The 22,803-nt window shown below is 36.9% G+C and overlaps 1 protein-coding gene across 50 annotated transcripts in view; it reads left to right on the top strand.

Annotated features, from left to right (window-relative positions):
* PTPRD (protein tyrosine phosphatase receptor type D) overlaps positions 1–22,803 on the top strand; it is a 478,865-nt gene that overhangs the window by 427,858 nt on the left and 28,204 nt on the right. For all 50 annotated transcript variants that reach the window (XM_039356096.1, XM_039356097.1, XM_039356101.1 and 47 more), the window contains 2 exons: positions 4,031–4,150; positions 4,819–4,973. In XM_039356096.1, coding sequence (XP_039212030.1) covers positions 4,031–4,150; positions 4,819–4,973 — 275 coding nt within the window. The remainder of the gene's footprint in view (positions 1–4,030; positions 4,151–4,818; positions 4,974–22,803) is intronic.

The raw sequence follows: 22,803 nt of genomic DNA on the forward strand, positions 1-22,803 counted from the left end.
CTTTGACACTCGTTGGATTCCCTATACTCGCTTTCTGGCTGGTGTTTAGCCTACAGTTGTTGAATTTGGGGCGGAATCCTCCATGTATTGTGAGGACTTTCCATCGGCAAGCTCTATGTTTTTCTTTGACCAACTCACTATACCAGCAGGGTATCTGATGACTTATAGGGCATATGTGTTGATGGTATGGATCATGTTCTTCCCATTGAGCTGACTCTTTAGGACAGGGGTGTCAAACTGCTGGTCCATGGGCCGGATGCGTCTTGCTGAAACCGCGCCCACCCCATTGCTAGCAATGGAAAAAAGTTGCAATACGTCACGACACGTCACATGACTTGTGAGATTGACACCCCTGCTTTAGGATATCCTTTGGTGATACTTGGATGTTGCTATGTTTCTTGCTTCCTCATTGTAATTCCCATGTGACTGTGGAATACCAAGGTACCTGTAGCTGATCTGTATGTCCGCTATGTGTCCCCCTGTTAGTTCCACTCTTTCAGTCTTATCTACCTTACATTTCTTGACTACCATTCCAATAACCTCATTGTAGATCCATGTCAGGTGAATCAGTGAATCAATGTTTTGATCACACTTAACATACAATTGATGTCATCCATGTAGCGAAGATGGTTGATGTTAATTCCACTCTTGAACTTGCATCCATCCAGTCTTGTGATTATCTTGCTGAGGGAAATCAAGCCTATCCAGAACAGCAGTGGGAACAGTTATGTGTCTTCTCTTTTTCCCACATGTTCCTCCAATACTGTTCAGTTTCTGTTGTTGGTAGGTGTGCTCTTAACGGTGTTGTTTCCTGGCAGTTGAAAGTACATCTTGGATGGTTGTTTGGAGAACAGGGCATATATCTTCTTAGCCTCTGCTTCTCTAGCATACCTCTTTAGCCTGGTAGCCAGTGCTGTTTAGCAGTCTCTAGCAGTCAAGTCCTTCTATTTTTTTTTCAGTAGCTAAGTCTTATCCTTAATCTTCACATCCTTCTGTAGTTCCACCAACTGACTAATCTCTTCCAAGTTGCCTTGGTTTTAGTTTCTAACCTTATTTTTCACGAGGAGTATGTACTCTTTGATCACATAGCCAACCATATCCAGGAATACAGTGGCTGTAGTGTATATCAATTCATTGATCTGAGTTATGGTGGCAATTGGGATTGTCACAAGGGTTCTATTAGTGTTTCCTAGTATAGTATCTGATAGTACATCTCCACTGAGCCTTGGTAATTAGTCTCAAGGGTTGACTGTAGTTAGTTTATCCAAGATCTTAAGCCTCATATTAGCTTCTGTGCCCTGTAATGGAGGGGGTTACCATGATGTAACCTCAGGTTCCACATTCAGATGTTGGCTGCATAATCATTGTTCTTCCGGTATTCTTGAGACCGGTATGTAATGAATAGTTGTTCAATCTCTATGTCATGGTTCCGACTAATGAAACACTTCAAAGAACTTCCAGGCATTTTATCCTAAAAAGTCTCTTTATTTATGTGACAAAATGTCGGCATAGACATGATGAAAGGCAATGCTAAGATCTGAATTCCCCACCCACCGAGCAGTTATTTTTGCTAGCATTTCCACTCCCTATTTTGCTGTCATGATTTACGTTCTCCAATTAGTGTGAAGGGCAAAGGTTCCCTTCCTTTCCCTTTCGTGGGCTTTTCCCTCCTCTCTCCTTCTCCTCTGCATTAACTCTAAAAATACCAGACAGTTCGCATATTTTTTTCAAAGCAAGAATATACAAACTCTATTTGTGAAATTGTGTGTTGAAGTGTTGATCAACTAGCTGTTTCTCAGTGTGGATGCAGGTCTTTTCTGCATTCATCATTCCTTCAAACATTTCATATATTTCCACTCATTAGGTTTGCTGTTGTATAGAAGTATCCCATAATTTCAGGGTGTCTTGTATCATTCATGAATGGTTAGTCTCAATAGGAAAAAGTCTTCTTGGTTGATGCCAAATGAATATTGGCACTGCAGGGATGATCTCAGTGGTGTTCTATATGGAGCTAGATATTTTCTCAAATAGTTTACTCCCTATAAAACATTACTGGATAATATAGAAGGTAATGTGTGACCTATCTGTTTTGGAAAAGATGTATCTTCTAATCAAAGAATGCAACAATATGTCTTACTGTAGCAGAGTTTTTATGATTTTTTACAACTATATTTTATATTGATTATATTATGTAGTATATGTAGTAGTAAAACAATAACTATAGATAAGTATAATATAAAAAGTATTTTTTTCCCTTTTTTTCGTTTCCCTCATTTGAGGTAGTCCAGTTTTGTTTTGTTTTGTTTTTCCTATTTTATTATTTGGTTTGGTTTGTTCTAATTTATTCTTCCCTTATTGTTTTGTTAATCATGTATATTAAATTGTTTTGTTTTGTTAATCATGTGTATTAAAGATTGTTTTGTTAATCATATGTATTAAAAATGTAAGATTAAAAATAAATACAATTTTAGAAAACGTTGAACAATATAGAAATCTTTAACCACTTTGGTTGCAAATCTATATTTAGTGCAATTATTTAACCAACACAGCAATATTGCTGCTTCATTTTACATTAAGCATAGTTGTCATGCATAGGTTGTATAACTTTACAGTTATACCACTAACAGTACATATGAAGGTTTTGGTCTAGTCACCCTATCTAATTTTGCCCCGTTTTTTTCAAGGTCTACATTGCGTAGCACAGGGGTAGGCAATCTTGGCTCTTTTATGACTTGTGGACTTCAACATGGCATGGCTGGCTCAGGTATTCTAGGAGTTGAAGTCCACGAGTCATAAAAAAGCCAAGATTGCCTACCCCTGGCCTAGCATGACTTCAGAATAACAGATTTCCATCTATGTTATTTGTGTGTTTGAATTTTTTTCCCTTCTGTAACATCTGAGCAGAGCTTTTATCTTAGTCTGAAATGTTATAAGGTTTCCTGCTTGGCAGGGGGGGTTGGACTAGAAGACCTCCAAGGTTCCTTCCAACTCTGTTATTCTCTTATCCGATGAATATAACAGTAGCACTACTACTCATGAAAGCACATCTAATATTCAATACATTTGGACACACACACACACACACACACACACATATATATATATTAAGCATTCTGTCTGCTTCTTAAGAGGAAAGGGGGGGAAGCCCTTTTCCCTGCCATAGCAGAGTAATGCCTCATGTCTCCCGACATGAAAGATAAAAATATGTCTTCAAATGAAGTGGTCTTCCTGGACAAACAGGTAGCAAGAGCTGGAAAAAAAATAACCAGAACTATCAGCAGCCAGGCACAGTGAATAAGGTACAGATGGAAGTGGACAGTCTAAATTTCAATAAGGCCGTCAGATCTATTTCATGGTGAAAATAAAAATGAGGTCAATTAGAAATCAATTCTGCTTCAGCTACCATATTTTCCGGCATATAAGATGACTTTCTAAGCATGCAAATCGTCTCCAAAGTCAGGGGTCGTCTTATATGCCAAGTCGTCTTATACGCCGGAAAATACGGTATATAACAATATACCATACTTCTTGTCATAATAACTAAACATCCTCATCCAGCTAAGGATGAGAAAAGTAAATTGGGGAAACATTGTCTTTTATCAGAGGAAGTAGTTTCATGAATCTTCTTTTTCTTAATCCCATTCTTATATAGTTGTGCTGAGACATATCGTCTGGACCGTGGAATTCCAAGAGTACTCATAAAGCTTCATTAAAGGTCTTGCTTCGCTGTAAGAAATCCCCTATTAAACTTATAGTATTCTGACTTGAGTTCCCACTGACTCACGCAACATGCTAAGTGCTGTAAAAGCTATTTCAGTAATGTTCCCCAAATGAACCATACTTTCCTTCTCTCCTTCTGGATGACCTGGATCATTTGCACGACAGCTAGGGGGTCTTTTGGTTCTCTCCTGTCTCAACTTAGTCTTCTTCTCTTTAGCTGGTTTCCATTTGTTTTCCACGCCTTTATAGCAATGTAACGTTACTGGCTTTATTTTTCATTTTCCCCTCATATCTAATTTGCTTGTTGCAGGTTAAATGTGATCAGTATTGGCCAAGCAGAGGAACAGAAACATACGGATTGATTCAAGTCACATTGCTGGACACCGTAGAATTGGCAACATATTGTGTTAGAACATTTGCCCTTTATAAGGTATGTTTGTGTTATGCAAGCATTGAGTATCTTTTGATGAAACAAGGTTGTTATTTAAGTTTTGGCAGTATCACAAGCAAGTCTTCAAATTTCTGTATAAAGAGGATTAAAGATCTTTACATTGATGTTCAAAATGTGGACTTACAGAAAGAATGTGCAAGAGATATGCAATTCAGTTATTTCCAATAGCAAAATTCCTTGAAATATACAGATGTCCTGGAGGTCTTTTGTCCAAATTTTCCACTGAAGAAAATTCTTGCTGTTTTAAGCCATATTTACAACTATGGAGCATTTCCACCATTAAATCTAAAACACTATTGTAAAAAAATTTTACACATTCTTTTTTGTTCTTCTCTTGACAGTCACAGTACATGACTTCTTTTTCTCCTGTCATTCTCCCCTCCCCCCCAAAAAAAAACTAGACTAGCTTTTTGACCTTTTTCTTATATAAAATCATTTTTCATATTGTAACTATAGACAAAAATATTGAATACTAAATGCCATGCTTGTGCTAATTCTAATCAAATATTTAATTACTGCAATAAAAAGGATAAAAATAAAATTTTTAGACTAACAATAAATTTATTTCACTTGATTTCATGATGATTGCATTCTGATGCATTGTTTTGGTACTAAAACTAATTTACACTAAGGTTCTTATATGTTAGAATGGATCGAGCGAAAAGAGAGAAGTTAGACAATTCCAGTTCACCGCATGGCCAGATCATGGCGTTCCAGAACATCCAACACCATTCCTAGCTTTCTTACGTCGAGTTAAAACTTGTAATCCTCCTGATGCTGGACCAATGGTCGTTCACTGCAGGTAAGTGCAAATTTTGCATCAACAACATTGTCAAATATTATGAAGCTCTCATAAGCTAGCATTTCACGGTTTAATATTCTATATATTTTCGTACATTGCATTTCATTTATTTTTCTCCTGTTATCTGGCAAATTTACTCATTACATATACAAGCCAGAATTACAGAACAAAAACAAAATTGCAGAACAAAAACAGGTAGGATGTAATCCATGCATGCACTCTCTAGGAATCACTTAGAAACTTAGAGTAATTTCTAAAATGTTATTTTATGGATCGTGATCTTCTCCTAACAGTCATCTAATGAGTGTTTTCTCTGATATGTATGTTTGTAGATCTACATCAGGGTATAGAGATATAGAGTCCATTCATGCAAAACTTTTACTAGGCATATTCTGGTTTTTTTATAATCCTTCTTATAAAATACCCCTCCCTGCCACATCTCCGTTCCTGAAGCAGCTTTTCAGATTTCTGACAAACGTGATAAGCTTACAGGAGTGGCATCAGCATATGCAAGCATGCCTAATATCCTGAAGCAGATCCTGCTTGTTGCAGCATCTTTAAAAGGTATATGATATGATATACGATATACGATATATGATGTGATATATGATTTCACAAATATTTTTCCAAGAAAAAGGTGTTTATTCCAAGCTTTGATTTTTCAAAAACGATTTCAAGACAACATATTTTTAATTAATAACTTCCATAACAGATAATGTGAATTCTTTAGATACAGTATAGTTTAATTACAGCAAAATATCTGGTAAAATATTCTTGACATTATTGTTCAGTCTGAGCTAGATGGGATAAGGTAGAAACATAGCTGGATCAAAAATGAATTAATTATTAAGAGTTAATATTGTGAATAGGATATGTGTATATTTGCCTTCAAAGAGAATGAGAGAACTGTCACACAATAGCTGATAGTTGGGACCAGTTCTTTAGCATCCTGAAATGCTGTACTTAAAGTAAGAAGGATGATCCCATTTATAATTAGAGAAATACTACTGATTCCCCTAATGAAATGCTCTGGGGAATCACTTATCTAGAAAGATGGTAGGGTCCCATTATTTGATAATTAATTTGATTAATAAATAATAAACAAATGAATAAGAGCATTAAATAGCCACCAAACAAGCCATGCAACCAACACACAGGAGCTCAACTATCTTTCTAACCCATATGGCTGGACTTAAGGGCTTTCCAAAAGGCCAACAGGAGCTTAATGGCAATTTTGGCCAATATAAAAAGATACCCTGAAAAAGGGCATTTAAGCTTGAGGGCTAAAGTAAATATTTCATGCCAAAAATCTACTTCACAGAGGGGAAACAGGTCTCAAAAGTGTAGTTCCCGCCATTTTTTATTACCATATTTATCAGTACACGCTGCCCCCCCCCCATCCCAGCCACTGCAACTCAAAAACATTATTCACTCCTGGTGTAACTGTTACACCATTACTCCTTCTGACCCCACAATATTTTTACTTACATTTCATTCATGGGGTTGCATACAAGGCATATTTGTAGTGTTAAGGAGCATAGTAAGAATCCTGAGTATTAATATCACAAAAAATTATTTGAAACTTATGGATATGATTTTAAGAACGCAAAAAAAGTTTCTGACATATTTAAAAAAGTAAGAATGAAAAGTTACATCTGATATAGTACTGAATTAATTGGTTTCATCATTGGCTACCCAGGCAAACTAAAACTCTAAAGGATATGTGAATGGCCTGCTATAATCTGTCCCCTTAAAATGTTGATTGTGTAATAAAATTGTGGCTCCAATCCAAAGAGTTAGTCATTCTTCAGTTCCATTTAAATCAATGGGATTGGATGGTTGTGATTATCTTCTCCCATTGAGTACAAAGGGCTTTAAGATATAACAAATTTTCAAATGATTGTGACCCATCACAAATTACAATGCCAAACCAAGAGTACAAAAGCAAAAGCAGCTGCAATCTGGCAATTGTCATATGGCCATTTCTACAGGAAACCAAAATTTTAAAACAATGGCATTAATTGCAGAACCCAGTATAATTGCATTTAAATGATTATGTTCCTCTTTGCTTACATCTGATCCAGGCATCTTCTCTTGGCTGCTCAAATGTGCTGATGAAGAGGCTGGAGCAAGTCCCAGTGAGGAACATTTAGATATTTTTAGAGCAGAAAAATAAAGGAAATAAGGTGGCTATATTGGATATCTAACAAGCAGAATTTCAAGGGGGTGAAGATTAATAAAAGGAAGCATTTTTCAAGTAGAGTAGTGTTCACTTGTATAATCACATTGAGGAACTATAATGATGGTTGTGAGCACTGATTATTCTAATGAGCAATCACATAGTAAAAATGGAGACATGCTCTTCTCAATGCCAATCCATGAGCAACATATGTGAGAAGGTGCTATTGGGATGCATGTCCTCCTTATGGCTTTCCAAACTGTGAAAACGATGTGGCCAAAATAAATGTTTTTATCTTTACAGAGAATTTTAATATTGCCAAAAATACTTGAACATTCAGGTATTTTGCGTATCAACCAAACAGCTTTAATTATAAATTATTCTATAAATTTTGACATTACCAGTTAGTATAAGAACCATTTCCTCAGATTCTCAAATCTAAAAAAATGAAAGTATATCTTTTTAAAACAATGATAACAATGCAGTGGCCCTGGGTGACAAGCCACAATACTACCTTGAAATGGCATTTGCACAATCTCAACTTTGGAAAGTTTTATTTAAAACAGAAAAATAAATTCCTGAAAGCAGTATGGACTAAAAGTAGTAAATCTAGAGAAATGTTGGTGTTCTCATAGGAATTAATTTAGAAAGCATGACATGAGATTGCTCAAGGTTAAGATTGCTGGAATTTGCCATTTTGATTTTATTTTTTAAAATCACTGTTGATATCTTCCCAATATCCAGTTAATATTATTCAATTTTAACTTTGTTCTCTAATACTTGTGCTGATAGTAAACATAGTATACTCTTTTTCCTATTTCTGTTTCTATTTCTTCAGGTTTTAATTCTAAAATGCTTGTTCATTCTTAACACTATCCTACTTTTAGCTTTTCTGTAATGTGCTTCTCATTAGCTTTCCTTGATATCACATCCATCCATTCTCATGTTTCTATTATGTTTTTTCACATCTTATTTTCTGTTCTTGTCATTTTTTTATCATGATGCTCTTTTCTATTAAGGATTTCTTTGGCTTCTGCTCATTCAATTTAATATTTACTTTTCAATCTTTCTCACCTTTAAATTATTCATTAATTTTTTCCTTTCTTATTTTTCAATCATTTTACATGTACTTCTCATGCATTTCACCTTGTTCTGTTTTGTAGCAGCTGTTTTTGTTGGTTTTTTTAAACAACTGTAGAATACTTTGATGCAGGCTACAGAGGGGTAGAACAATAAATTTAGGTTTATTTTTTATTTTTGTTGTTTTTGTTCAGTGAGAATGAAATGTTTTATGTACAATTTCTTCCATATTTGAAGATATGGGTGTGATTGTTGTTCCTGTTAAAAATAGGAAAATTGATACCAGGAGGAATGGCAACAGGCAAGGGAGTGCAGTGGATCACATGGTTAGGACGCTGGGCTGACAATTGACAAGCTCACGTTCGAGGCCTGATTGCTGCTGCAAGGCAGGGTGAGTGCCCATCACTCGCTCCAGGTCCTGCCAACTTAGCAGTTCAAATGTGGGCAACCTTGAGTAGATAGATGGGTACCACTTCAATGGGAATCTTAATGAGGACATGAAAGGAGCCCCCAACTAGGTATCCCCCAGGCAAAGGTGATGTCATCACTAATCCCTTCAACCCCAAAGCACTTCAGTACTCCCAACTCAACCGTGGTAGTAGCAGGGGCAAATCCAGTATTTGGAGAAATAAAATGATGATGATGATGATGATGTAAAAAAAAAGGTGTGACATTAGGAACTCTTTACAAGTAAGGATTCAACCTAGTCATTGACTATGCAATATGAATGAATTACGAAAGAGAAGAGGAAGAATTAGATAACTGGGATACAAAGATAATGAAATTAAATAGATTTGAGCCCTATAATGGAGTGTGCATTCTGTTGCAGATCCTATTTCTTTTTCTTCATTCTGAAAGGTTAGGCTGCACGATTTTCTTTTCATCTTCATTTTGAAATATTAAAATCATTCTATAGATGCTGGCGATGAGCCAATACAAACATCTGTATATCTTTTTTTGACACGCTGCATTTTCTGCGGTCTTCATATAATGTCCTAACACGAACAACGTAACCTGCAATTCAAACTGTGCTTACCAAGAAATAAGTCGTGCCATTTATTTCTAAAAAATGTTTAGAATCACTGTAAATACTCTGTCCTTTTTTTGTGACAACTTAGGAATGGGCTGAATCAGAAACAGACCTTATCAGAATACTTTGTTACTGAAGGATGAAATGTAAAAAATTTGGCTTTTAATCTTTCTATAATGGAAATATTTTACAACCTGACTGGCTTCCTGGCATTTTCTGATCACTGTTCCCAAAATTCTCAGCCTGCACACACTGGTCCCTGAGAGCATGACTATGTTCTGTAAATCCTACCACAATGCCGAAAGCAGTGATATTGAGGAAGACTGCACTACAATTTCTGTTTCATCAGATATGCAAATGGTTGAGGCTATATCTTCCAATAACACTTGCAAGCTACTCAGTAGAAATTGAATTTGCCTAATTACCATTCAGAAGATCCCTCAGGTTTTCTTGATGGTGAGATCTGTGCAGCCTAACGTTATTCAGAAAAAAAAATTAATTGGTTTCTTGCTTGTTTGTTTGCTCAGTAAGTGACTAAATCAGACAAGTTGCTGAATTTTAAAGCAAAGACAGGTATAGTCCAGAATGTTATGTCACATATTTTTTGAGATGGGTGTGGAATCATTTTCGGTAGAGCAGTTTCTCCTTGTGCATCCTACACTGGCAGTAACTAAGTACTACTAGGATGGGGGCTGGGTTGTGGCTACTAATATCATGCTTTCTGGGCCACAGGTTAAATGGCCAATGCTTTCATATGGATTGCATCCATTCCAACACAGTGACATGCCGCTGGGTCATTCTAGTAATCCAGTATATCTTTGAGTTAAGATAGCTTTCCCATTTCTGTTCCTCCAAGCTGCAAGCCCCTTTTCTGAGCTCAGTGGGTGTCTGAGTGACCAGTTCAAAGAAGGATCTTTTTCCCGCCTCTCTGCTTTTCCATAAAGTACCTTCACTTCTGCATCCGTAGAAGAATTCCCTTCCTGAATTTGTTTTTGCAAGTCTTTGATTTCCTCTCATCTTTCCCTTTGTTGGGCTCTATGCCTCCAGAAATTATGGTGTATTGCTCAATGTGTGGCTGATTGGTTGTTTGACCAATAGCACAGTAGTGGAAGAAAAGGGCTTTATGTTCCCATACAAAGGAAGTCATGATCACCCTTTCACTTTGAAGCTGCCTTGCATTTCAGAGAGACAGTCTAGGGCAGCATTTTCTTAACCTCAATTACTTTAAAATGTGGACTTCCACTGCCATCCAACATGCTCTAGCCCAGTGGTTCTCAACCTTTTTAATGCCGTGACCCCCCAACCGGTCGTAAGTCGAGGACTACTCAACCGGTCATAAGCCGAGGACTACTCAACTGGTGCAGCACCGTTTGCAGAATGGGACTTTTGGCGGGCTCAGCAGGGCAGAGACAGCCTGGACAATTCCTATTGGCTTTTGAAAGCCAATAGAATTAGACTCTATTCAAGAAAGTCTATTCTATTGGCTTTCAAAAGCCAATAGAATAAAAGGGAGTAGCACAGCTAAGGAAAAGGGGGAAAAATAGTGGACTGCATTGTTTGGCGATCCCCGTGAAATGATCGTTCGACCCCAAATGGGGTCCCGGCCCACAGGTTGAGAACCACTGCTCTAGCCACTCTGCCCCAGTTTCCTTCTTTCTATCAAGAAGGAAGGTCTGAATTGGAAATATAATCATGCCTGGCTGAACGTGGTTACAATCTCTGTGGACTTGGGTTCCCTATCTAATCAAGAACCCCCATTGGGAAGGATTCACAAACCTTTAGGAAACAGTAGTCCATTCAGCCAACCATGGGTAGATGTCATTGCTTCAAACTGCACTGACACAGAGCATCCAGTAACATGTTCACGTGCTTCTCCATCTTCCTACTCTGAATACTTTTTTCTAACATCTGAAGACTTTGTTGTTTGCATGAGATATATACTTTCTGATTTCTGGAAAATGGAATGGAAAAAGTAGAGAACTCTGGCTTGAGGAGGAGCTTCCTTCTAAACATAATTTTCTCCTGATTATTTTTCTGTGAATCAATGGTAAATTTAGTGAGCTTCATTATTACTATATTAAATGCCAATCCTGGCTATTCTTAACCTAACAGATATACCCCCGTTTAACTTAACAATATCAATATCCTTATTTCCAGACATTTAGCATGTCCTGTGAGACCTGTAATTTCCATTGACCTGCGCTGTGCTTTGGTTCATTATTTGATCAGCATTCTCAATGAATCATTTTATTCACATGTATTTAGTTAATTTTATTCCTCCCTGTGTTTATATATACATTATAAGGCAAAGGAAGCCTGACTGCTCACAGCTGAATCTAGTAAAAGAGCAATTATTTTCTATCAGAGCCAACAGCTGTCTATAATGGATTCTGAATTAGAATTATGAGCAAAGAAAAGAATCTAGCCATCTGCAGGAAATGTGAAAATATTTTTATAATCCTAGTAGCTGAGATCTGGATAAGGGTATCCATGAGATTTCCCAGCTGTAGTTCAGTGAATTCTCAAATAGCCACAGACACAGAGAATATCAAAATATATAGTATGTTCTATCTCAAGCCATGCACCTAGAAACCCAGATAAGTTATGGCATGTGGACATCCTTTGCTCTTTCCACAGTCTCTCAGATTCAGGATAGCCCTTCCAGTGAATAAGATGTAAGCAACTCCTTCCGCATCTAAAATCTAGAATAATTCCACCTCATTCCCCAACCACTGAAAACAGTTGGGTAAGAAAAGGCATAATACTAGGAACGGAGCAGCATCTCTTAAACAAGCAGTGACCAGTAAAATTGGATGTATCTTCACTGAAGTAGCAATTGTAGACAGCAGCCCACGGGGGTTTCCAACAAATTTTGTGGAAAACAACCTAGTGGTCAATAACACCAAACCTCCCACTGCAATCTTGGCAATCTCTTTCCTATGCACATTTCCATGTTTATAGGCAACCTTGATCAAATCTAACTGTTCCTTTAAGAGAAGTTGGGCATTCTTGGTTATGCCTGATGGGGGGGCTGTCATACTGGAGATGAGATAAAGGCTGTGTCTATCTTCCTCCCTTCCTTGCCTTCTTTGTTAATTCTTAAGTCAATTTTAGTGTTAATATTTATTGTTTCAATGTTTTATCATGTTGCTTTTATTGGCTGCAACAGCCTAGAGTTGTTTAGAGGTGCCTATAGGCAGGATGAGCAGCATATACGTTTAATAAGTAAATTCTGTCTCCCTTTGGGAAAGTCAGGGACTCAATAAGCAGTAAAAGGAACTCTGGAAGACAGGATGCAGGTGTGATAACCACAGACTTCTTGAAATAAATGCTAATGGAGGAATGCAAGTAAATTCTGTGAGGCACAATAGTTCAGTCTGAGAAGACACATAGCATTGCAAATAGTACTTGAGCAAAGTACTCATCTTCTCCAGTTATCCATTTGGTTTTAGATCATGGGAGGATTATAAATGAATACACAAATGTACAGTAATTAGGGAAAGGTTTCCCAAAACTTAAGATGTGCCTTCAAAAGCATTCTAGGACACTTCTGACATGGCACACTGCTACATATTTGTCTAAAATACTGGAAAATATTTCCTTCATGTGCCTGCAGAATACTATAGGGTAATCACCCAAGCCAGAGGTCATAAGCGTGTGTTTCAAATTTGCCAAATTGGATGTCAAAAGCAGTTAAATATTCATGACTCTTTCATTCAAATCAAAGTGTAAGCTCCATCCAAGCTCCATTGTAAAACTGCATGCCTTTTGAAGGCAAACGTGCAGGTGTGAAATAAAAGGCCACAGATATTGTAATAGTTCCTAAAGGTTATAGAATTCAGAAGTTTATAATCATGAACAATTCTCAAACAACAGCTTTTTTTTTCAAATAATATAGGTGCAGATGGTGGAAATGCAGAAGGAAGTATAAATCCTTTCTTCCAATTACCTTTAAAGTAGCTAATTCTTGAATAAACTGATGATATTGCCATTTATTTCAACGCTGGGTTTTAAATTGATGATACAGTCACTGTCCAATAAGCAGGGTTTCTTCTTCCCCCAAAACATCAGCAAAATCTGTGTACTTTCCTGGCAAGGGATGAGGTTCAGGCAACAATGAAAAAAGGAAAAGAGTGGTGCTATTGAGAGGGGAAATAAATTGACCCTTGTTTCCCCCAGAAAGCTATAACCAGTTTCTGCCCAATACTATAGGCCATTAAAAAAAATGTGATTTGAGTGGCAAGAATTCTGTATGACCATTTATTTTCAACTGCAGAAGACGTGGCAAAATAGGACTGACTTGAAGTGATTACCTGTCAGTTGTCTCAGCTAGCAGAGTTTTCTCTAATAACTGTGTGACCAATTTGAACTGATGCAATGTAATTTTGTCTATGAAATTAACTGTTGCACCAGAGTCTATGTTTCAGAGTTCTGTTTCTATGTCTGAGAGATGCACAGGTAGGAGGGATAATAAAATAAGATGGCATCATTGACCATCTTAATTGTCTGTGGGCCCACATTCTAGGAAGGGAATCTGAAGTTTCTTCAAAGACAAGCCATGGCTAAGTGTTCTAGAAGTTACTTTCTCTACAGCAAAAGCCCAAACATTCTTCTTTCTTTTTCCACTGCAAACAAGAATCTCTTTATCTGTATGGGTTCTACAATACTGGCATCTAAGGAAGTCATAGGGGCATGGGTAGGGGCAAAGAAAATGTGCAAAACCTCTTCTTCCAATTATTTCCTCTGTGCCTCAAACTCCCCTGATCACCTATCCATTTACACACAATGCTAAAACAGTTCTTCTAAATTCTGTGGTGTGACTTGTCTTACTTATTCATCCTTCAGTTCAATTCATCCTTCAAGTCCTCCCCAAAATTGGTTATTCTGCCATATAACTGGATTTTTAAAATGTATTGCTGAAGCTTAATATATTGCTGTAGCTTAGCTTGACTTCCATGGTGTTAGGAGAGTAGAAGATGATTTGTGGAGGTTGTTGGGGTTTAGCTGAATTACAGTTTGGGCAGTTTGTCTGGTGAGTTATTTTGGATCAAAGTCCAAGGTGACAGGAAGAACAGCAGCAGAATGGTTAGTGAAGATCAGAGCTGCAGATCAGTCTAGCTGGACAGCTGGATCATGGAGTGATGGTTGGCCCCAGAGTTCAGCTGCTTCTTCACCTTGAAGAACTGCCACAAATTGTGTTGGAGCTGGCAGCATGGCAGTTAATTTCAGTATCGTCACTGTTCTTGGATCAGTCAGCTGGAGATGTTTGACCTTGGGCAGGAGTAGCATTAGCTTTATGAAGAAGTGGTGGCAGTGCCAAAGAGATAATTTTGCCCTCCATTTTGTCTTTCTTCCTGCTGGTGATTACAGTGATGGAGTGGTGATTGGTCTGGCTAGATTGATGCCACTATGGTGGCAAGGCAACCTTTGCTATGGTGGAAGGCTTGGATTTCCAGGAGTGAAACAAAAACAGGTTGCATGTTCTTTGAAGAAAAGAAAGCCTTTTCTGCAGCTGCCTTTCAACCACTCAGTATAGCAACCATCTTTGTCATCCCCTCTGTTCTGTCTCTAAATTCAGGACTTTGGTTTGTACATTGTGGACTCTGGAGGGCTGGATTTAAGTTTAGATGATTTTGGAAAGAAAAAGTGGGGTAGAACTGGAAACGTGTATCCCTCTTTAATGAGGGATCAAAGTTGCAGGTTGGGAACATCTAGCTTGGTTGAGAGCTGAGGATTATTTTTTCTCTCTTCCTCCAATGGGAGGTAGATAGGATCCATTAGTTTGAGGGCTGAATAATTGACAGAAGCACCTAGATATTGGAGTTGTTGTTTGTTTTTTGCTTTCCATCAGTTATAGCAGGGAAGTTATGATGGAGCCTTTATCACCTGGAGGGGAGAGCTCAAGTTCAGAGGGCCTGGATATTGGGAGAGAATTCAGGAATATCAGGATGGTGATGACATAGGCAGATAAAGTAAGAAGCAAGAATGGGCTGCTTTCAGAGTTATATAGGTATATTAGCATTTTATTCCATTTCTTTACTCAGCTGCAAGTTTGAGTCTTCAGAGTTTCAATGGCCTTAATCTCTAGCTACAGATCAACCTATAATTAATTTCACTTCATCAATGATCTAATTCTGATGAGAAAGCTGACCTAGGATGCATTACTTAAACCTGGGTCCAAAGGTGGGGGAGGCAGGATGTACGTCTCAGAAATGTGGCAGCAGCCATGACGGGTAGGATGTGTCTGTTATCATCCAGAAATGATCACTGTCCTCTAACTCTGTACATCTTTTCCCTTACTGTGGGAAGAAAGCATCAATTCAGTTGGTCCACTCCAACCACTGATGGGTCTAGTTGGATTTCAGAGGATACTTGGGGCTATTCCTGAAGCTTTGTTTAAAGCTTAGTTGTTGCCTAGAATGCATGAGGGTTTACAGTCTTGAGTCAGACTGTGCCTGAGTGGACTTATTTATGTTGAGTTTCACCTGGTTAGCCTTGAGGAAATGGGCAAGGTCCTTGTAGCAGTGAGCTCTGCCACCTTCTTTTAGACTCAGGTCTCTCCTTGATGGTCAAGGTTGTCTGGGAGGTAGCACATAGTTGGGTCCACGTGGTGGTGAATGCTTCGCCGGTTTGACCTGCTTTCAAGGGAGCAATAGCCTCTCCTCTCCTCAAGGAGACATCCTTGGACCCAGCCAGCTGGGTAACTTTGGGCCAGTCACTCTCTCTCACCTACATCACAGAGTTGTTGTGGGAAAATGGGAGGCAGGAGTATTAGGAATGTTCATCACCTCAAGTTGACATATATTTTAGAAATAGTTATTGAGAAGGTAGTAATTGCACATTCAGGGGATTATTTGAATTCCTTTCACTTGGGTTTCAGGACAGGTTGTAAGAGACAGTAGTGGTTGCATTTGTGGATAATCTTTGAGGGACTTGAGATGGGAGTGGTATATTTTCTCTTGTCCTTCTAGATATCTCAGCAGCTTTCAATATCATTGACCATGGTATCTTACTGAACCACTCCCAGTTCAGATAAACCTTGTCCCATGAACCTATTCATGGGAATATTGTGCAGGTTTGCTGTTTGCCTATCCACCTGTTGTTGATGCTGTGATAATCCCTTGTCAACTTGTTCAGAAAACAACTAAGTATCTTGAGGACCTATTATCATACTCCAGGTCTAGAAGACAAGATACCCTCTCTAAAGAGAGAGTAGTCAAGAAGTGACTACTACATTCCAGGAGGGTTCTTGATTGTTGTAGAGTACAATAACATAATTTCAAAAACCTGGCAGAATTTATACCTAACAAAAACAAGCCAGGGTTCTTTCTTATTTCTTAGGAGTGAGTAATCATTTAAACTCTCCTTTTAACAAGTATTTCATTCATTTCACATTCCTAAGGCCAGATTCTTTACAAGAATACATAAAAGTAGATATCAACTTTGTCTTGTGCACTGACCAGTGGTGGGATTCAGCCAATTCGTACTACTTTGGCAGAACTGGTAGCTAATTTTTTCTTGCCCAGGCCCAGAATGGACTTCCAGATACAGCATCCACATAGAGAACTGGTTGTTCACATATTTGTTCACATATCCCACCACGGCCACTGACCCCAGCTTTCTTATTCGTTCATATGCATGCGTGTAGTTCGTAGAATATTTTTTGCATATACGAAAAATATACAGAGTGCATTCACATATACATGTAATATGATTTTGTGGTTTCATGGTTGTTGACACCACAAGCATCTCAAGAAATCAGAAAGTAGGTCAATGTGAATTTTTTAAAAAGGCTGAACAGTAACATTAGAGGATATTAGTAATGTATCTTGTGCACATATTGGTGGAATACAAAGGATTTAATATACAACAACTAATTTTCAACTTACAACAGCAATTGGGACCAGAATTGCTGTCACTAAGGGACATAGTCATAAAACATAATACAAGGTCATGCCATTTAGTGATGGCAGTTCTATTGTCCCAGTTGCCATTAAGTGAAGGATTTAAACTTCTGACTTCTTGCTGGCTTCTCTACTGATTTTGCTTGTGGAAAGCTGGTAAGGAAAGTTGGAAAATATGATCACATGATTGTGGTTCACTATAACATCATAACTCTAAGCTGAGTAGCTGGATCACAATCACGTGACCACAGGGACACTGCAATGGCTAGAATTCCAAATAACATGTACATATGTATGTTCCTTCATTTAGCACCATCTAAACTTGGGACAATCTCTGATTGAATTGCGATCAGACCTGTATATGTCAGTTCATCATAAACATTCCTCATCCTCACTGATACCTGTAAAATTCTAAAAAAAATAATTCAAATAAAATCTACTATAATCTCCTGTAGTGCATGCTTAAGAATAAAAAGTCATCTTAATAAATGCAAAAGTTTAGTTTAAAGGATTATTTCTCAGCTTGATCACATGCACGTATGCAATTAAAATAACATTGTAAAAGATTAATTATTTAGTATTGTATTATCCAGGTATTCTGATTCTTAGTTTCTAATTTCACTATGTTCTAATTAGCTATGCAAAGTCCTTTGCTTCTAAACCTGAATAATGCCTTTCCTTTTTGCTCCCTTCTTAAATCTGTAAATAGCTACTAATGATAATCAGTTACTTAGAGAAGATTGTGCCTCTCTGCTGCTCAATGCCTTTGTAGATTAGAATTGAAGTTTAGAATGCATGAAAATTACCATCTTTTCCATAAAGATATAGCTTGCTTAAGTGATTTTATAACCATTTTATTTATGAGATATATATAGTTGGGTATTGTCAGTATATTTACTCCTTAGTAATGGATAAGCTCATCCAGCAATAAATTATTCTTCATTATGTGATAATATAATATTAAATAATCTATATTACTGTCATTGATTATGTTGATTAGGACAATTGAGAAACTCTCAAAAGGTAACATTTGTCAGGCATCCTTAAAATCATGTCAAATACACAGAAGTGTTACTCTGTAAGTCAATTGGATCTTATTCCTCAAAGACTTGGAACTACAGAGGTGAAAAGCAATAATAAGTGTAATCTCAGTCAACTCTATATGAATATTATGAGTTGGGGAGAGCTCTGCTGAAAATCTTGTAAGTATACATGGCAGTGGAGGAACCTGCTGTGTAGGCTGCTTTCATTTGGTAGTAGGTACAATTATTTCCTCTGAAGTGTTTAGTATATAGAGTGCAAGTATTAGCATTCCTTTCTGGAGATATTCTGAAAAGCAGTAATTAAAGCACATGGTCAACCATAACGGTCATCTAGAACCACAAGATGGTTGCCAAATAAATTTAATAATAATATTTTTTCTAATATAATATATATGCTGCTGCTTTATCCAATTTAATTTACAGTATGGAATATTCTATGGCATGTAATATCTATTTTGTACTGTTATAATGACAGCAGTGCAACCTATTCTTCATCTTATTTAGTGTAGCATTAAATAAACAAGAAACAACTCATCATTTCATCTTTCATTTCAGTTCAGTCTAATTTGGTCTTTTCTTCTCCACTATTAAGAGTATAATTTCTTTAGCTTTTTGTCACAAGATATTCAGTTTCACACTCCACTGCTTTCATCTGAACCTTTTCTTTTTCATCAATATAATGAAAGGAATAATATTTTTATTTCACTTAGTGGAAGAATAATTATATTAAATATATATAGTGCTCTGGTTTTATAATAGCTAAAATCCATACAAATATTTGAAATAAACACACATCAGTAGAAGCAAAATATGCAAAGCTTATCCCTTTGTTTCCTCAGACTTTTTTTTGCCATTTACCTGTTGTCATTGCAAGTATTACAGATTTATTTACAAACATTCATTATCTTTCCATTTTCATTAATGTGCACAACATAGAACAGAACTAAATTGTTGCTCTATAAGCCAACATAAATCCATTGATTTCATTCAGGTAAATGAAAATCCATCGCAAAACCTTTTAAAATAATATTTTTCTCCTAATACACTGCAAATGGCTCCCAGCAGATTGCTAGTGTCAAAAATGTCTTAATTGTTTATACCTATCTACCAGAAATACAGATGGAACCAATCTATAGTGGTTAGTGAATGGCATGACATTGATTCCTCTCTATCAATTAACTTCCAATCTTCATTCTTCCACTGTTTATATTATGGTAGCTAAGCAGGTTTAGATCTAATCCGTGTAAGGATGGGGAGATACTTGGGTATTCCCCCAGTGCAGTCATTTCATTGATGGAAGATGTACACGGAACATGTACTGTCTCTTGAATATGAGAGGCAGTTTAACAATTGTGTGCCCTTCCCAAAGAACTCTTTAAGAAGCAAAGAAGACTCAATGGACAGAATCTTGTTAGAGAGAGAGAGAGAGAGACAATCTGGAAATAAGGAAGAATTTCCTGACAATGAGAACAATTAATCAATGGAATAGTTGTGTATGCTCCATTGCTGGAGGCTTTCAAGAAAAGATTAGTTCAAGATGATATAAGGGTTCTTGCCTCAGGCAGGGGTTGGACTAGAACAGGGGTAGGCAACTTTGGCTCTTTTATGACTCGTGGACTTCAACTCCCAGAATTCCTGAGCCAGCCAAGCTGGCTCAGGAATTCTGGGAGTTGAAGTCCACGAGTCATAAAAGAGCCAAGGTTGCCTACCCCTGGACTAGAAGATAGAAATAGGGACCTTACCTTCTAGCCCTATGATTCTATGAGTTCAACACATTCCACAGCCAGGTTGCTTTCATAGTAATCCTGTTGTTATCTTAAACTGAAAAAGCATACTAATTAATTCCACTAACTAACCCTAAAAAGAACAGCTAGGTATAGCTAATTTAGGATCTCCATTGGAATATACCCTCCATTTGCTTGGCTGCGTATTTGGTTTGCTTTGTTTTGTTTTTCACATTTTAAAATCACAATAATATCTGTTGCGCTGAACTGTTTTGGCAGTATCGTTTAATTAGTCCTATAAACATTTTCATAAATCCAATACCTTTTTATCAGTTTCTTTCTCTTTCATTTTTTTGTCACAATTGCTTTATGTACTTACACCTCATAAATGCCAGAGTCAGTGTATTCAAAACTGCAATATTCAATCAAATTATCCCTTGATATATGTCAAAAATGTTCTAAATGGTTTTGGCCCATATTTTAATATCTTTGCTCTTCCAGATAAATGGTCTGTGAAATCTAGTAATTACAATGACTTCCCTTGCCAGATCACTGAAATATCAGAGAAGGGTCGGCATTATAACGACAACAAATTAATCAGAAAACTCCATCTCCATGCACATTCGCACAATGGCTTCAATATGGAATGCCCTCCAAGTGTCTCTTAATGTTCTTTTTCTGCATACTGTTGTTCTATTTCATCATGGGATATTAAACATATTTCAGCTCATAGGCCAGGCTCGGATATGTTTGCAGATATTGAAAACAAATGTTGGAACTGGATGAGTGATAATATTGCAGCAATAACTATGTCCTAGTAGGCATACTTGGTCGATGGTTTGCATAGGATTTTTTTGGTACAAACTTTGCAATTTCTATTCCTAATATAAATTGAAGGATTCCCCCCCCCCCACTGTTGAAGTTTGGAAACAACTTTGTGTCAGTAAAGTAAATTAAGGGAAGGCGTTTCATAAACTAAAATTAATGACCAAAATACCATATTGAAGAGTTCCCTTTGTTCGAATAAAAAGGAATTGGAATCGGCAGCATCATGCATTTCCATAATCCTGAGCTATTTCCAAAAGTAATAAAATGTGCATTATAAGGGACAGAATAATTTTTTTTTGTGATTCACAGGACTTTTAATTAGACAGTGAAGAATTATGAGAAATACAAAATGTCTCCAATTAAAGTTAACAAATTACATAGATTTAAAAGCTGCTTCTTCTATTTCTCTCTTTTAAAATCCATATACATAACTCTAGTTATAAATGAGCAAGAAAAAAACGGCCCCATACAGAGGGAATTCTTCTTCTAATTGTTGTGACTTGCTTTCTGCTTGCATTAGTACTAAGAATCCAGATTGTAAGAAATTGTGGTTATTTTCCATGGAAAATATAGCAGTTGTTAAATACTCTTAAAAGTGTAATCAATATCTTTTAAAAAAGATTTAATATATGTTAAATAAATATTGGCCATGGATTTTTTTTTCTTCATTTTCTTCCAAAGTTTTCAAATATAAATGCCACAACTTAGTTGCTTTGGATTTTTTCCTATTACTTTTGAAGATTTTTGTTTAAATCTTTCTCTTTAATACTTGGCAATCAGGACAAGTAAAAAGTAAGATAACAAAGAGATGGTCTTATCAGCTGTCCTGCTTCTGTTAGCTTTTTGGCTGCCTTCTATAGAAAAGGGAAGGAGGAGGAGAATTGACTGTTTTGTCCTTATTTTCATGATGCAAGAATCTCTGTTCCTAAAGATGAACTTCTCTTTTCTATATTTCTCTAATAAGTAATTAATTGAAACTGTGTTGGATTTCTAGGTTCTAGAAATGAGTCACAGATATTTATATTTTACTACTTTTAAGTAACACAATGTGGCAGACATACATAATACTCCTTCCTCCTATTTTCTCTCCGCTTAGACTGAGAGAAAGAGAATCATCCATCTGGCTTCCATGCCTAAGGTGGGACTAGAACCCACAGTCTCCTGGTTTCTTGGTCAGAGGTTTACTGATTGCTATGCCCAATCTGCTCTATATAAAAGAATCTATTTTATATATTTTTAAAAAAGATGCTTCAATGGTGCCTTTTAAGCAGGCTGTTTTTAATGAGAAAAAAATGATAATAGAATAATATTCCTGATCATAAGAATATGAATGAAGTATCTCAAAAATGATGTGGTCTTTTCCCCCAGCCCACCCATTATACCTAAGAAATAAAATCCCAGGCAAGCAGGGAATAAAATAGAGCTGTTTATCATATAATTATTTCAGCTTCAGCACAATGATTGTTTTTCTTCACAATCTGTTGGTAAGAGCTTCATAAAGCTGCATCTATGAAAAATCTCTGTAGCAGAGGCCAAGTATATAATATTTTGCTCTTGAGATTTAATTCTGAGTGTGGTTGATAATAATGATTGCGGCATAGAAAACTATTGACAGCATGCATCTCTTCTTTCAATTTTTCTAATATTTATTTAGAAAGCAAATTATAATAAAATCTGTAATGGAAATTCTCAATCATCCAGGTCATGGTTGTCCCAAAGGTCCTCTCTCAAAAGGCAACTGGACCTTCCCCATTCCTCCACCCAAGAAGCCTCCCCAGTTCAAGCTTCTTCAATTCAAACTGAAGAAGCTTCTTGGATGAGAAGCAAAATGTCCTCAAGTAAAAAAGAAGAAAGTCCAATTGTCCTTTGGGACACTTAATAGAACAGAACAGAATAGCAGAGTTGGAAGGGACCTTGGAGGTCTTCTAGTCCAACCCCCTGGTCAGGCAGGAAACCTTATACTGTTTCAGATTGTCCAAACTCTTCTTTAAAAAGCCTCCAGTGTTGGAGCATTCCATCTTCTGTTCCACTGATTAATTGTT

The sequence above is a fragment of the Crotalus tigris genome, unplaced genomic scaffold (genome assembly GCF_016545835.1).
Source record: "Crotalus tigris isolate CLP2741 ecotype Arizona unplaced genomic scaffold, ASM1654583v1 scf7180000018786.1720131, whole genome shotgun sequence".
Taxonomy (NCBI): domain Eukaryota; kingdom Metazoa; phylum Chordata; class Lepidosauria; order Squamata; family Viperidae; genus Crotalus; species Crotalus tigris.